General features: G+C 46.3%; 1 protein-coding gene across 1 annotated transcript in view; it reads right to left on the bottom strand.

The window, feature by feature from the left end:
• LOC122114866 (spermatogenesis-associated protein 31A6-like) overlaps positions 1–3,177 on the bottom strand; it is a 48,172-nt gene extending 44,995 nt beyond the window's left edge. The window contains exon 1 of the mRNA XM_042688129.1: positions 2,939–3,177. Within this exon, the coding sequence (XP_042544063.1) occupies positions 2,939–3,177 (239 nt within the window). The remainder of the gene's footprint in view (positions 1–2,938) is intronic.
• Positions 3,178–16,255: the final 13,078 nt, after the last annotated feature.

Genomic DNA, 16,255 nt, shown 5'->3' with positions numbered 1-16,255 from the left:
CTTTCTGTCACTGTCAGGTGAAGCTGGGATCTAGAGGGCAGCCATGAACTGCCTGGGCCCATGGGTTAGCTGACACTGGGAAGATGGGAAAGGCTGGGCTGCAGGGAGTAGGTGCCATGAAAAAGCAGCTCAGGCCCAGTGCAGACTTGATAGTTCACTGATTTAGGAGAGAGAAATTAAAGGAAAGTAAGCCAGAGCTGAAAAATAGCAGCAGTAGTTAGAGTGCTACACCATGGGTAGGCACCCTTACTTGGCTGGACAGTGACTGGGTGAGTGTCCACCACATGTAGTGGGAGATGTGGCAACACCTGAGAAAGTTGATACCAAATCAGAGGAGGACAGCAAGGCAGGGTGCAAAGGGACCAGGAAGAGGCAGGGACCCAGCAGGAATACAGGGGACTGACCCAGACCCGCACAGAGGGAGCCTGAGTGGGTGTCAGAGGGCTGTACCACCTCCATACCAGCACTCCTGAGGTTGATGCAGGGGGAAGTGTTTGAAGACATCTTGGACTAAATAGAAAGTCCTCTCTCTCTCTCTCTCTCTCATAAAAAAGATAAGCAAGTAAATAATTCCACCATGCCATTCTATTGATATACACTATAGTATATATTTCTCTTACATTATGCATAGTGGTTTGGCCAGGGAAACCTGATTGACACTCCTCCTCAGCTGGGTTAGTACCTTGTGGAAGGCTGCAGTCTCCTATTTTTCTGGTGACATTTTTAAATGAATTTTGTGGTGCCTGTTAATCTCTGTGAGTGATTTCACTGATTTTTCTGTTCCATTGTCTCTTGTCATCACTGGCCTAGAGACGTTCCCTTAACTCCTCAATTTCAGCAGGGTCCCTTTCCATGAAGTACTCCCCTGACTTTTAAATCTGATCCCTTCCCAGAGGCAGCAAGTTATGTAGGGATAGTCAAAAACACCTCCTCCAACCTTGAGTGTCATTGCTGTTTCCCTGGAAATATTATTGTTAAAGAGACCCAAACCTCCAGTCCCAGAATTGCTTGCATCATATCATGGCAGCAACCAGTTTAGTGAAACAGATTTGAACTCTTGGTCTCTGCAGGGTGGCCATACCCTCCTTCATTAGAGAGGGAAATGGTGGCATCATTCTCTACTTCTCCATAAAGTCCACTGAACTGTACAAACTAAATACTTTGAATTTCACATAACGTGGAAGAGTGTCTTATTTACACTAGAGATGAAAGTAAAACCACAATGATTATAGTAGAAAGAACATTGTATTATAAATAACAAGTCTATATTTTCTATCTATACATTTATGATATCTACACATTGCCCTGCCCAATCAGTAGCACTGTGCTTTCTCCTCTTTCTACAAATGCTAACTACAAACAATAAATAGACACAGTTCCAAGTGCCTCAAAAGTTATATCCATGTGCTCTCTAATGCCCAGGATGCTTTTTCTGTATGGAGTGGCATGTTAACTGGGCAGGTCATTTATTGTCTACCCTTGAGTAGTAAAGACAGAGTTCTAGAAGAGGCCTTCCCTCTATGGTGTCTGGAGCTAAGCTTTGTTGTGAGCCACACTCATTCTCAGTCATCCTTGACAGGAGACTCTTCAGTGCAGCCTACTAAAGGCTAGAATGAATAAAAGGCAGGGAGGCTATCTCCTGGGTCCCTTCAATTCTCTAGGCAGGATGATAGAATTGAATGTCATATAAGCTTGGTAAGAAAGTCTGCAGAATCCACAGGCAAATGTGGTAGTGACCTGCACCAGAGAAAGGTGTCAGGTCAAGACTCGTGGGCATTCCTCTACCCTCAACAGGAGCTGGCCCCTGAGGCACTTCCAGGAGTCCTGGATGATAGGACACTGTCCAATTTCAAGTGTAATTGTGACAGAAGGAGGAGACTATAGATATGTGATTCTGAGTGTTACCTGGACATGAGCAGAGTGGCAAGTACAGTGTGGCTTCTGGACTTGAGTTTGGAAGTGCTTATTCCCAGACCTGTGGTGGACCACAACAATGTCAGGAGAAGCCAGGACATTTAGAAGTGCTCCGGTGTGGCAGCCAGTTCTAGGGCCTTTCAGAAACTGAATTTTGGAACTGGATTTTGGGGATCACAGTATGGATATAGAGAAGGCTGGCACTGGGAAGAAGGGATATGGAAAGGGCCAGTGTCATCTTTTCTGGACTTCAGAGGATTCTTTGATGAGGCTCCTGTTGAAGTTCATGTGGGAGCTAGATGAGCCAGTCAGCTTCCTGTTACTGTGTGAGGCCACTTCCGGAATAGCCCCACTGCTGTTGTCTGGGCAACACTTGGCCTGATCCAATGGTGTGGACTGGGAGCTTCCACTGGTATAGAGGTTAGTTTTCTGGGCATGACAATTTTATAGATGGCATGTTTACTCTACAAAGAAAGAAGAACCAACTTCTGGACACCAAGACACTCTGTGATTGGTGCCTCAGTCAAGGATCTAGGTCCACCACCAGCTACCTTCCTCCTTCCTCAAATAAAGGTCCATAGAGACATGACAGTGAGGAAGTGAGAATCAGAGAACAAGGACTCTCAGCCCAGGAACACGGTTGGTCATGGAAAGGAATCACCTGGATATCTGGCTCCTGTGTCCCATCCCAGCATGTTCCCTGGCCCCTGCCCACCAAGGCCCAGGAACTTACTTCTTTCAGGCCTGGCCAATGCTGAAACGCTGCTTGGTATTACGGCTTTTGGTGTTAGTCTGGGTCTGGAGCTCCAGTGCAAGAGACAGGTCATAACTAAGGAAAAGTGTGGCTTTGAGCTGAGAGAATAGCATGCTTGGGCCCCGCCCAGTGTCTGCCTGAACTGTAGAACCTGATACCAGTTCCTCATTGGCCTAATAGAGCATCACAGTGACACAGGTAGAGACCTAGGCTCTCAGGACTCCATCCTAGGGACAACCCCACTCATGTTGCCCTGTGGTTCCAGCTCACCTGGCCTTCTCGCTGAGCTGCTCTAGGCTCTTGAACCAGGCATCACACTGTTGTTCTGGTGTGAAGGTATAATAATTGCAGGTGGTCTGCAGCTGCATCACCTGCTCCAAAACATCGAATTCCTGGTTAGGACAGGAGAGGATGGAGACATGACTGGGCTGTGCTGGGGAATGGATTTCTGCTCTCTGCAATGGGAGCCCCTCATCTTCCTCCCACCCAGGATCTCCTTGTTTGAACATGATTGCTTACACAGTCAGTCTCTGGATGCTCTCCTCAGTCCCACCTCAGACACCCAGCTTTCTGCTGGAGGTGCCTAGCCTCTCTACCAAAGGTCCACGGAACTCCAGTGAATACACCTGATAATCCAAGGACTGAGGTTCTGGGACCCTCTTGCCTAAACCTATGAGAAACTTGGTTTTCAGGACAGATGGCTTTCCTAGACCACATGCTGTGTGTCTTTCAACCTTGGCTATATTTCCTTTTCCCCAGCTAGCCAGTCTTGAGGAATTTGCTGTTCCACCTGAATATCTGCCTGTGTCTCTATGGTCAGGCAGCTCTGAAAGTAACAGGGAAAAACGGGTGCAGTGTTCTGCTCAGAGAGGAGAGAGAAGGCTCTCAAGAATGCTAGAACTAACACCTCAGCAGGGGGACTTTACTAGCCCCAGGGTGGCAACTGTGCCCTGAATACTCACATCCAGGAAGTCCTGAATGGCAGTGCCAATCATCACGAGGTCTTTAGGAATATTCCTGCGTAGGGAATAGTGTCCTTGACTAGCAACTGTAAGATTGGTATGGGTGGAAATTTAGGCCCATGGATCCTCTCCCAAGAGGTGCTCAGCCATCCCAAGCCCCACAGGGGCTTCGTTATTAGAGTATGCTGGGGATCATATGGCAGTTCTGTGTTGAACTTCTCGCTTGCAGTTGGAACTCCAAACCGCATCTGCATCAGGGTATGTCCCATACTGTCATTAAAGAACCCCAGCTGGTGTAGCCTGTGCCGCCCAGCTTCTCTATAGTCCTGGTTCTGGTGGGTCCAGCACCTCTTCCACAATGAAAACAGGGCCAGAATGCTGAAGACATGGAGCCCATTTCTCAGAGTGCATATAGAGGAGTGGAGAAAAGGTAAAAAGATCTCCAGGCGAACTCTCTTGTCTTACGCAGCTGGGGCATTGGGCACAGTTACTCACGAACTCCTTTGACAGCCTCAGATATCTCTTGGCCTTCTTCTACTTGGTGGCAACTATGGAAGTGTCCTGCCATGATTGGGAGTGGAGTTCAAGAGGTCTTTCTCCTATCCACAATCATCCAAGACCATGAGCACAGAGTTCCCTGGTTGTCTGTGACAAAGGGCTTAACACCTGGCAAGCCAGTTCTAGCTCAGTTTCTAGCTGAGTTCCATTAGTGTGGGATCTCAAGTGAGGAATCTGGCCTCATTGTGACTGTTTCCTCTTCTGCAAGGTATGTGGGAATACACCTGCCTCAGAGGGCTGGGAGTACTCAGTATCTTCCCCCACCAGTGGTGCTGTCCTGATTAGCACCAGCACCAAGGCTGTTTCTGAATTCTTGAACATCTCTTTCTCTATTGGACCTCATCTTCCCTTGTGAAATAAACCCAAACCTCCTCATCTCTTTATATGCCAGATGAAAATAGTGAACAGAGGGCTGGCAACTTGTCCAGTGCCCTGTAGCTATACAAGGGGAAATATCCTTCAGCCTCATCAGGCTATTGACTAAGGTGTTGTCCTCTAGCCCCTTGGTGTGTGCCAGGGTGCCTAGAGTAATTGAGGCTCAAAGAGAGAAGAAAACTGAAGCTTTCTGCCTGGCCCAGGTGCCGAATTCTTTGTCCTTGCATTGGCCCAAGTCTAAAGCCATTTTATTCTATCCCCACAAATATTCTACCATTCTCCTGTGGAAGTCAGTTCTATTATTACACTTGAATTGGGGCCTTCTTCAGGATTCCTGATGTGGACAATTATGCCCTGTGACTGAGGAAATGAATCCTGCTTCCTTGTTACATAGTAGCGGACACTTATGCCCTGTGACTGAGGAAATGAATCCTGCTTCCTTGTTACATAGTAGCGGCTAGAGAGTTTAGGAAAGACACTCAATGAGATGATCATTCCCTTTTCATTTTTAAAGCATCTAGGCTCTCCACAGATGTGTAGTACCTACCACGGCTTTTGTGTGATCAGCAGCAGCTACTGCTCTAGGGAGCCAACACAGTGCCTCCCACGTTACATCCAGAGCCTGGATGATTTGGCTCTAACTCAATGACTTCCATGTCCATTTGGCCCCAGCGCAGCACTGAGAACCCCAGTGGCACTGCAGAGTAGGAATTTCCCCAATGAAGTCCATCCAACAGTGACAGCAATAGAAGCCAGCGTTCTAGGGCACTGGTGGGACCTGTGTCTTGGCAAATGGACTCAACCACTCCATTAACACAGTCTGCCAATATAAAATCCCAATAGGAAGCAAGACACCCCAATTTGGGTTCAAGTGTCCTCCAGAGATACCCTGTCTTCCTGCAGTACAACTATTGTGAGGGGCCTCTTGGTCACTGTCTAAGCAGCCTCCTCCCTCCTTACTCCAGCTGACACAGAATTGAAATTGTTTAAAATAATCTCAGAGAGCTAACAACAAACACTTGTCCTCCCCTCACCCACCTCTCCTTACCTTGAATAGCAGTTCTCTGCACCTGGCCTGGTTATTTTCTTAAGAAATTATGATGACAGTTTCTGAAATCTTCGGAAGTTATCTCTACAGGAGGAGACAAGAGAAGGTGACAGTTGGAAAAATGAGGGGGGTGTGGAGGATGAGAGAATGGATCTCCATTTTGTTTTAAAACCAAGACTTCCAGGTGCCTGGACAAGAGTGCCTGAATACATCTTTCGAATCTTACGGATACATAGGCTTGGGGAAAGTACTTGATCCTGGCAAAATGGGGGGCTATATAATTTCCAATATGCCATTCTGCCTTGATTACAAAAACGTAGTGTGGGTGATGCCAGCCTTTGTGCCGGCATAGCTCCTGTAGAGAGAGGACCCACCTGGAAACCATTACCCAGGTCCTCTCCAAGATGTGGATGGAAGAGTTTCTGCTGCAGGTCAGAGATGATCTCAAACACGGAGCAGAAATCCTCAGCACTAGGCACTCCTGGGCAGAAAGACTGAGATTTGGATGATTCTAACACTAGATTTTACTATGGTTGCTGGCTTAGCCGCTCACAGTTAGGTTTGTGGGAGATCAGGGAGTACAGCAGGGAGTATGGGACAAGTAGGCAGGATTTTACGCAGCCCAAGATCTGGGTGAGCACAGAGACAGTGAGTGGCCTGCTAGAGGAAAGATTGTCTGTGGGAATGTGGGACTCGATCCACACAGGTCTCTGAACACAGTCAAATCCTGAGGATAAAATTTAGAATAGTGAGTCCTTGGTCGCCCCATGGATCATACCTAGGCCACCTTGATCCACTGCTGCACCAGAAGAGCTTTGTCTGGGGCCCTCATGCTGTGTTCCCCAAGACAACTTGTGATTACGCAGGATGACACACTGTTGAAGTGTGTGACGTTGGCCCAGATAGTTGGGGCCAAGTGCTCCTTGACTTTCTTGTCACTCATGGACCTGATAGAGTCCAGGCATTGGTACGGCACTACTTTTCTGAATATTTCCTGGGGAAGAGAATGGTGTCACCTAGCCTTGTCATAGATTGCAATGCCAGGTGCAGGCTGGGATGACACTAGTAGGAGATGGAGCTAGGGAAGTGCACAAGGTGACCTGAGCCTGTGGGAAGCTCGGGGTCTCGTGTGCTCACCACCTAGTATACCCAACACCCAAGTGTCATAGAAGGAAACAGGTGGAAAAGTGAGAGTTGTATTTTCTCTATATAATCCCAGTCTATCTAATTGAATTTAGCTATGTCTGCATGGCACTAACCAGCAGCATCTGCCCTCACATAGCCACCTCATGCCTGTCTCCTGATGCACATGCAATGTCTACCTTTAAAGCCAGTCTTGTCTTCCCTAACCTCTGATAAAATAGGAGCCTAAAACGTCCTCATGCTGGAGAGGGTTCCTGGAATGAGGATGAGCTATAGGCCTGGCTGCCCCTGGGAGGGGAGTGGGTCTCATCTCTTTTGATTTCATGTCAGAAATTTGCTCTGGCATGGTTAGGTATTGTGGAGCTGGGATTTAGACAAGGTCGTGGCCCCAGGAAGAAGCAGCTACAGAACAGGCAGCAGAAGAGAGCAGGTACCCCATCCTCCCTTCATCCCTGCCTAGGACCTCACCACATCCATCATGGTGAGTTGCTTGGCTACCAGATCAGGAGGAAAAGCCAAGAAATCCAGCTTCTCCTTGTTCATCCAGTTCTGTGAGGTACCACAAGAAAAACTTGAAGGGTCTCCTGAGAAAGCTGCTGCCTCCTAAGGCTCTGAATCAATGGAACCTGGGACTTCTGGGTCCAGCTCTGAAAGAGGTTCTGTATAGGGCTTAGGCTCTTGACCCTCAACAGGATCTGGCTCCAGCTCAAAACAGGTGCTGGAGATGACTCTTATTCCAGCTCTATACATTGGTTCTGGCTCTATACATTGACTCTATACATTGGTATTGGTTCTGCTGCTGGCTCAGCACCAGAGCCAGAGAGGTATTAGACTCTAGGTTGCAGTTAGCTGATGATGTTTCTCCTGCTGAGCTGGGTGCAAGAGACACAAATGGAGTAGTTTCTAGTTCTGTTCTATCTGATGACCGATCTCCTGCTGAGTTGGGAACCAGAACTCCAAGTGGAGTAGGCTGTAGGTCTGAGCTAGCTGATGAGGATTCTCCTTCTGAGCTGGGAACCAGAGCCACAGAAGCCCAAGGATCTAGGCTGCAGCTATCTAATGACAGTTCTCCTGTTGAACTGGGCACCAGAGCCACAGATGGAGTAGGCTCTAGGTCTGTGCTATCAGATGACTATTCTCCTGTTGAGCTGGGTACCAGAGATACAGATGTAGATTCTAGGTCTGAGCTAGCTGATGATGGTTCTCCTGCTGAGCTGGGCACCAGAGCCACATTTGGAGCAGGCTGTAGGTCTGAGCTAGCTCATGATGGTTGTCCTTCTGAGGTGGCCACCAGAGCCACAGGTGTAGTTGACTCCAGCTGTGAAGCTGAGGCCAGTTCTCCTGCTGGGCTTGCTACACAAACTGAAGCTTGTGCTAAATCTGAATTGGGCTCCCACTCAGAACTAGAGCCTTTGACTCCCACTGGGACAGCACCAGAAGCACAGATGGAGCTAGCTGGCTCTCTGAATGTGACACTGGTTTTCCTATTAGGCAGGGAACCACAGCTGCAGGTTGGGTTGGCGTCAACTCTTCGTAAGGATTTCGGGCTGGTGAAACACCTGGAAGAGGACATAAGATTCTTCATATTACCACAATGCTCTAAGTGTTTTCAAAGGTAGAGAAGACACCCTCTGCCCCAAAATTTCCAGTTCCTCACTTTCAATAGGATACCTTCTAAAATGCCTCCTACCCACTGTGCCTTTCAGGTTGCTTCTTGCTTCTAATCCTATGCCACACTTAACTATGCCTCCCAGTGTGGCCCTGCCCTGACTCCCCTTCTCCCCTCCCTGTTCCCACCCCTGAATTCTCACCCTCAGACTCAGCCTTGTTGGGCTCCAGGGCCTCCATCTGGGCCAGGAGTGTGTTGACATAAGATTTCACATTGCAACCAGGCATGTACTACTGCAGGTAAGCCATTAGTTTCTTGAAGCATGAACTTTGCAGAAGTTGGCAGAAATTCTCTGAGTACAGATCCAAGCAGGTGCCCAAATGGAGGAGATGGCACCGGGAGGAGATAAGGTGTGCAACTGAGTCTGAGGCCTGGCCTCTCCTTCTTCCCATTGAATTCCCTGAGTACCAATGATAGGACAGGGGTTAGGCCTGTTCCCATCCATCCAGTGTTCAGTGTGGACCCTACCCCAAGCCACTCTGCCTGGCAAAGCAGGGGCAGACTAGGTTATCCAGGCCAGAGCTGCAGAGAATATCCATGCATGGATCCCAAAATCAGTACTCTGAGCAGCTCTCTTGCCTTCACCAAGCACCACAGTCTCTAATGTCTCTAACATCTCCCCACTAAAATCGTCTCCAAATGGCTTGTCCCACGTGGCACACAAGATTCTGATGGTATCTCAGCTAGTGCATCTGCTGCCTCTTTTTCTGTGATCTACATGTAATCTATCCTTCTCCTGAAGATACAGCCTGACCCCAGGCTCTCACTGAGGGTCCAACACCAAGCAGCAAGGCCTCCACACTTGTGTCACCTGATAAATGGTGGGCTAGCCTGGCTGGAATATGCTATAGGGAAGATGGATTCTTCCAGGGGTTTCTTATGAGCCCTAGGCATCCCTGGTGCTCAGATTCTCATGTCTTTCTCCTAAAGCAAATCCTTTCACCTCAATGCTCCAGTACAACATAGGTTGGAAGAAAGACAGCTGGTGATGGAACAAAATTGGCTACGCACTGGCAGAAAACTGAAACTAGAGCCTTTACACATCAGTTTGCACCAGAATCTATTCAAAACGGATCAAAGATCACATCAGACAGAAACCATGAAAACATTTCAGGAAAGGGGAGTGGAAACACGAGAGCTCCTAGACCCAGGTCAGCCTTTCTCAGTAAAGATCCAGAATCAGAAGAAATCAAAGACATATATAACAAGTTAAAAAAGGGCTTGAACAAGGGATTAATATCCAAGTATACTGAACAGCTCACAATATTAAACCTCCTGAAATAAACCTTCAAAAATAAACCACTAAATTAATTAATGGGCTAATGAGTTAAAGAGAGAATTCTCACAAGAAGTAAAAATGGCCGAAGGACACATGAAGCAATGTTCTGCATGTCTGGGCATAAAGGAAATGCAAGTCAAACCAACAGTGAGATTCTACTTCATGTCAATTAGAATAGCCATTATCAAGAAAATTAACAATAACAAATGGTGGCATGAATATGGACAAAAGGGAACTCCATTACTGTTGGTGGGACATTAGTCTTGTTTTTCCACTCTAGAAAGCAGTACAGAATTTCCACAGAAAATTTAACATAGCGCTACCCAATGATAGAAAACAGTCACACTAAATCTATCAGCACAATCATGTTTTTTACAGCATTATTTACTGTAGCCAATATATGGAATGAGCCCTGATGCCCTTCCATTAATCACTAGATCAAGAAATTATGGTTTATATACAAACTGGCATTCTATGCATCCATCAGCAGGACTGATCTTGTACCATGGGAAGATTTGGAAAAGGATGTGGCACTGGAGGCAAAACTGTTTCCCTCACCACCTCTCCTATATCCCTACTTGTACAAGGAGTCCCTCCAGTTTATGCTACCTAGAATGTACTCATCATGTGGACATGCTTGTAGGTGTCTGATTGTTCTTTTTGACTGTAAGCATACTGTACAGATGGTTACAGTTAATGAGGAAGGTAATGAGTACATTTCCTATCAAGCATTGTTACCTCATCCTTTGTTTTTCCTGTTCTATCCCTTCCTTCCCCAACTCCTCCCCCCACCCCACCAGCCGAGGTTGTAAAGTTTGTTTTCCACATAGTGTCCTGCATGTCTCATTGTTACTGAATGTCCTTTGATAAGTAAAATCACTCATTGCTAGTGCACTTAGATAATGACAAGACATGGAAAGACAAGGAACACAACACAGAAGTGGCAGTGTTGGAGATGCATGGCATGCCAGCACTGATTGGGAGGCAGAGGCAGCTGCTGATCTGAGCATCAGAACAGTGTTTGTTACTCCCTAAGGTTCTCATAGATTGGTAGCAAATCCATCTAGACGTGGCCTTTTTGTTTTTGACAACTCTTCATTACTACATCAATCTAATTGTTGAAGTGACTATTTACTCTTGGTACATTTTAGGAAGGTCAAAATAAAAGGTAGATCTAGGAAAGTATTCACTTCCTGGCATTTGATTTTAAGTATAAGTATTTCCTCCTGATTCTTTGGTTTTCATTGAAATGTATTGTGGCATTCCCTTTTTTAATTTTAATATTAATTTGAGTCACTTTTCTTCGTTTTGACAAATGTTACAGGGTTACAAAGCTTATTTTTCAAAATTTGTTCCATCAAGACTTTGCACAGTTTTTTTCAGTATTCATTTGATTCCTCCTCTTCACTAGTTATTTACATTTGTTTATTTTGCATTCTCATTCTTTTCTCATTTTGAGGTGTATCATTAAGCTTTTTGAGATCTCACTTTCTGTTCCCCATCCTCCTGACATTTTTTCGGCTCTGGAAGGTACATACTCACAGCTCTACTAAGTTTCTTCCCTTAGTGGTACTCTTGCTGTATCCCAAACATTCTGACATTCAGTCTATTCATTTAGACTACCTTGTAGGATTATTCAGATTCTCCCTTTCCATCTTCAGTCATTGTCATCAGTACTGTTCATGTGTTCATTGTTCATGTGTTTGCGTAATTTTGGTAATATCATTAGCTGTGGATTTCTGGTTTCATTCTCTTAAATATGTTTCAATAGTGGGACTTATTTCAACTTTCCTTTATTTGCTAAGATTTACTGTATGTCTTTTATGAAGAATGTTCTAAGGGCTGCTGAGAAGTGAGTATTGTGTAGCTAGTGGTTGAAGTACTCTGTAGATGTGTCTGAATTTTGCAGTTTTCAACAAAAGAATAGAGATGATGACTTGTAACAAAATTAATCCTCCCTTTCTTTGATGTCACCACATAGAAATCACTATGTGGCTCAAGCTAACCTTGAACTCACAATCCTCCCCCCCCCCCCATCTCTGTCCACCACAGCCAACCGCTATGCCAGTTTTATGTCTGACAAAATTTGAGCATGGGAAGAGTAGGTAATGCATGTGGCTTCCATGTAGCACAAACAGACATTAAACACAAGCACGGGTGCTCCACTATTCAATGCTGAAGATGGATCTTCCTGCCCTACAAGCTGATTGTGTGCAGAGCTTCCTTCCCAACTTTAAGTTCAATTACTGAATTCTGGCAGTCTGAAATTGGCCATGATGGAGACAGTAAATATTTGCACCATGGAAATTGCTAAACATTTGGAATGCTGTCTTTTTATGGACCACCAGTTTATCTGTTCTTGACTGTACTATTCAGCCTTTGTAGTCACCACTAAATACAATGACTTATTTAAGAAATACACAATCAGTACACTTAGAAATACCTATCTAGTATCAAGAAAAACCATTCATTTGAATATTTGAGCTATAAGCCTTCTTCTTCTTGACACCTACTATATTTTGATAAAAACAGCTTTACTAATTGTGAAAGTGTGAGACATTCTTTTCTCAAATTCTATTCTTATGTCATAGCAGCAAAGTTTTAGAAGGGTAAAGTCAGTAAATAGGAAGCAATAATCAGGATTGAATGTACCATGACCAAGAATCAACATTATTATGTATGTTTTTGCCATTCTCTGGACAAGGCTATAAAATCAACATTATTATGTATGTTTTTGCCATTCTCTGGACAAGGCTATTAGCCAGAAGGCCGGAGAAATGGTTCATAAATGTTAAATATGCAATTTTTCTCTATTGCATTTTTCTTTTACCAAGTAGAATTTAAACGTAAAGATACTATAGCTACTTCATACCAAGCAATTGATGCAAAGTGATGAACTTATTTACAACGTGAATCATGACTTATGAGAGGACAAATTTCTTTTAAAGGGAAGTCACATTAGAGGTATAGAGACATGAGAACATCACGTTTTGTTCCTTCTTTCTATTAAGCCGAAGCAAACTAATAGCTGTTTAAATTTTGTAAATCTACTGTCTTCCTGAGTTGAAAACTTAATTCATGTACATTAAATCAATAGGAGATTTTTTATTCATAAATGGGAAAAATCAGGTTTGTTACTAGGATGTTCAGAAACTCAGGTAGCTGTGTATATTCTAAATTGAAGGCTGAGAAATATTTCTCCAAACATCTGACCCCTAAATCAATCAACCTGATAAAAAATATGCTAACATTCTTCAGAAAAGAAAAATAAGAGTTCTGAGAAAAGTGGCCACTATTCTGTAGTGGTTTCCCCTAAAAATGTCATTAGCATTTTTAAAAATTGTATTCAATTGTAAAGGTGATGTACAGAATGCTTATGGTTATATAGGTAAGGTAATGAGTACATTTCTTGTCTAACACTGTTACCCCCTACCTTGTTTCCTTCCACTTTCCCTTCTCCAGACTCCTCCCCTACCCCAAGTTGTAAAGTTCCTTTCCAACATAGTGTCTTGTGAGCATTGCTGTTGCATTGGTTCAACCGTTGTCCTTTGTCTCACCATTTTGTGATTTCCCCTTCCCTTCCTCAAATCAGATAAAAAAATGCACAAGACACAGGGCACCAAGATCAAAGACAGGGATAGCAGGGAATAAGCCAAAGCAATTTATATATATTTTTAAAAACACTCTTTTTTTCCATAACTTGGAGGTCATATCAATTAGTACCATTAGGGTTTTAACTAGATCTAACTACCTAGAATAAAATTTTTGCCCAAAGAGGTAAACAGTTGTGTGGAGAAAAAGAAATGCGCACTTCTTTACATTGCTGCCTAAATGGTAAGGGTCCTGGGGCCCCAAGAAAGGTGAGAAGTGTATAGAGATGGGCAAATGGAGAAACATTTGCACAGAAGCAACATCTGTATTCTCACTTCATCGCTTATTTACCTATTGGACACTTTCATGTCCTAAATTAGTTTGCCTGATCTGTGTTTCTCTGATAGAATTTTTCTCAGCAACGCAACTCTGAATCTCCTCTCAATCCCAAACCACAGAATCTTCTATTCTACTTCATTATTAATCACTTATTAGAAGTATATTTTGTGCCATGGTGTGTGTGTGTGTGTGTGTGTGTGTGTGTGTGTGTGTGTGTGTGTGCGTGTGTGTGTGTGTGTGTGTGTGTGATGAGTCACCTGTGCTGTGCTGAGAGAAGTGTCGTGGGGGAGGACGGGGCAAGGCTAGCCAGCAAATGACAATGCAGCAAAGATGACTGGGCCTTGCATCACAGCCCCAGCCTGAGGGCCTGTAGCCCAGGCCAGTCTTGAACTGGCTAGGTAGCTCCAGCTTGTTTTGAACCCATGATTTATTCTCCTGCTGGGATCACAGGTGTGGACCACCACAGCCAGCACAGCTTTTCATGGGAAGGAAGAGCCAGCCGCACATAATGAACTCATCAATCATTTCATCCCCCACCCCACCTCGCCAGTGCTGCGGTCAATGGCCCAGAGCTCCGGAGTGGTTGAGGGTGACCCCAGAATCTGCGTTCTTGACAGACAGGACAGCATTTGGGTGGGACTAGTCAGATGGCTGCGTGAATAAATGACTGACTACTCTGGTGGAGTAGTTCTCTCGTGATTGTGTTTCTGAACCCTCTGCGATCACAGCCAAAGTGTGGGGAACATTTGCTCAGTAAGATTTCATTGAAATGTAGGAAGAAGATGATTTCCACAGCCTCAAGCTCCCTTTAGGCTAGGAAGTATTTGCTATGCATGGCCTCACTGAGCTGAAAGCAGCATGGCCAGTACTCATGGAGCGGAGCCCTGGGCCTAGGAGGTCCCTGTGCTGCCCAGTCCCAGAGAGCCTGCAGGAGCAGGGTGTACCAAAGCCACTGCAAACCCCTGTGCCTCCCTGATCAGAATGCCAGAGTCAGCAGATATGATCCGAACAACACTAACTGCATGGCATGGAGACCTGAAGACGTCTGACACCTGCAGACCTGAAGGGCAGTGGGAAGTCTGGTGGAAACCCTGGTGACCACAGTTGTGTGCTGGGAACCAGGAAGGTTGATTTGTAAAACCATGCACCACTTCCCAGGGGAGGTCCCACTCTGCCGCCAACCAAACTGGACAGGATGTGTGGGGATGGGGCCACAGGAGCAGCTGTCATTTTGACTACCGCATTCTGCCTCGGTCACAAGATTCTGGCCACACCCCCCCATTTTTGTCCTGTTTTGCTGACCAATGGGATCCAAGAATAGAGGCCACGCCCACCTTCCATGCTGCCTAGTAGCACTGGTATTCCCTCAACTGACTCACACCACTACCAGGCGTGGAGGGAGGTAGAGGTACGGAGTGGTGAGGGAGCAAATCGAGGTGAATCGAGGTGACATAGTTGGTGCATCGAGGTAGATATAGTTGGTGGTGAGTGGAGAACGGACGTGACATCCAAGAGCCTGGGAATGTGGCCCCCACATCTTCCCCGTCCCAGAGCTGGGATGTCTGAACAAACACGACTGAAAAAGTTAGCTGCAGGAAAGAGACTCCTGGAAGAATACCAGCGGAGGAATGGTCCTGCCGGATCTGCAGAACCCAAGAGAAAGAAGAAGCCTAAAAAAGGAGGTAACCCCAAGACAAACGCCGCCGGGGACGGTCATTCAGCTGAGGGTGTGGCCAAAGACCACGCAGGCCTTGAGCCTCCCCCGCTTCTGGGCACAGTCAGAGCTGCAGGGGTCAAGAGTGACCCTGGTCCCTCCACCACCGAGGACTTCGAAAGGTGGTACCAACACCTGGTGCTTGCCCTCGATGCCAGCAGAATACAAAACGAGAAGCTCTGCAGAGAGATCGACCTACTGAAGCAGGAGAATAAGGAGCTGCAGGAGCGGCAGGAGGAGACCGCCTGTATGCACGAGGCACTGGGAGCAGAGCGGGAGCAGTACAATCTATCAGTGCAGATGGTGGCTTCAGAAAAATCCAGTTTACAATCTGCCCTGGCCCACATGTGGCAGGTGGCCGATGGAAGAGCCCTGGAGCGGGACCACCTCATCAGCCGCCTGCAGGCTGTAGCGCAGCGCATGAGGGAGCTGGAGATGAAGCTGTCTGCGATCTCCACCACAGAGACTGACACCGAGCTCCACAACCTCGAGCTCATGAAAGCCCTGAACCGCGTGACACTGCAGCTCTAGCAGAAGAGCAGAAGCTGTGAAGAACTGGAATATGAGAACATTGAGCTGCGGGACAGGCTGGACGCGCTCCTGACGCAGAAGGCCAACATGGATATACAAATGCACATGTGTCAGCAGGTGCTGGTGGAGCACGCAGAGTTGGAAAGACAACTCCAGAGCATGAGAGAGCTGGCCACCACCTTCAAGCTGGAGAGAGACTCTCTGGAGGAAGAACTGATGGTGGAGAGGTGTACAGGGAAGGAGAAGGCCTGGCAGCTCTTAGAGGAGGTGGGCAGGCTGAGAGAGGAGAAAGAGCAAGGGGCCAGGCAGGTGTTGGAACTGGAGGGTGAGCTGGTGGAGCTGAGAATACAGCTGGCAGAGTTGCAGCGCCCTGTGGGA

Source organism: Dipodomys spectabilis, unplaced genomic scaffold (assembly GCF_019054845.1).
Source record: "Dipodomys spectabilis isolate Male_0828 unplaced genomic scaffold, ASM1905484v1 ptg000112l, whole genome shotgun sequence".
Taxonomy (NCBI): Eukaryota; Metazoa; Chordata; class Mammalia; order Rodentia; family Heteromyidae; genus Dipodomys; species Dipodomys spectabilis.
The sequence above is the reverse complement of the archived record's forward strand: the minus strand, read 5'-3'. Positions and strand labels throughout refer to the sequence as shown.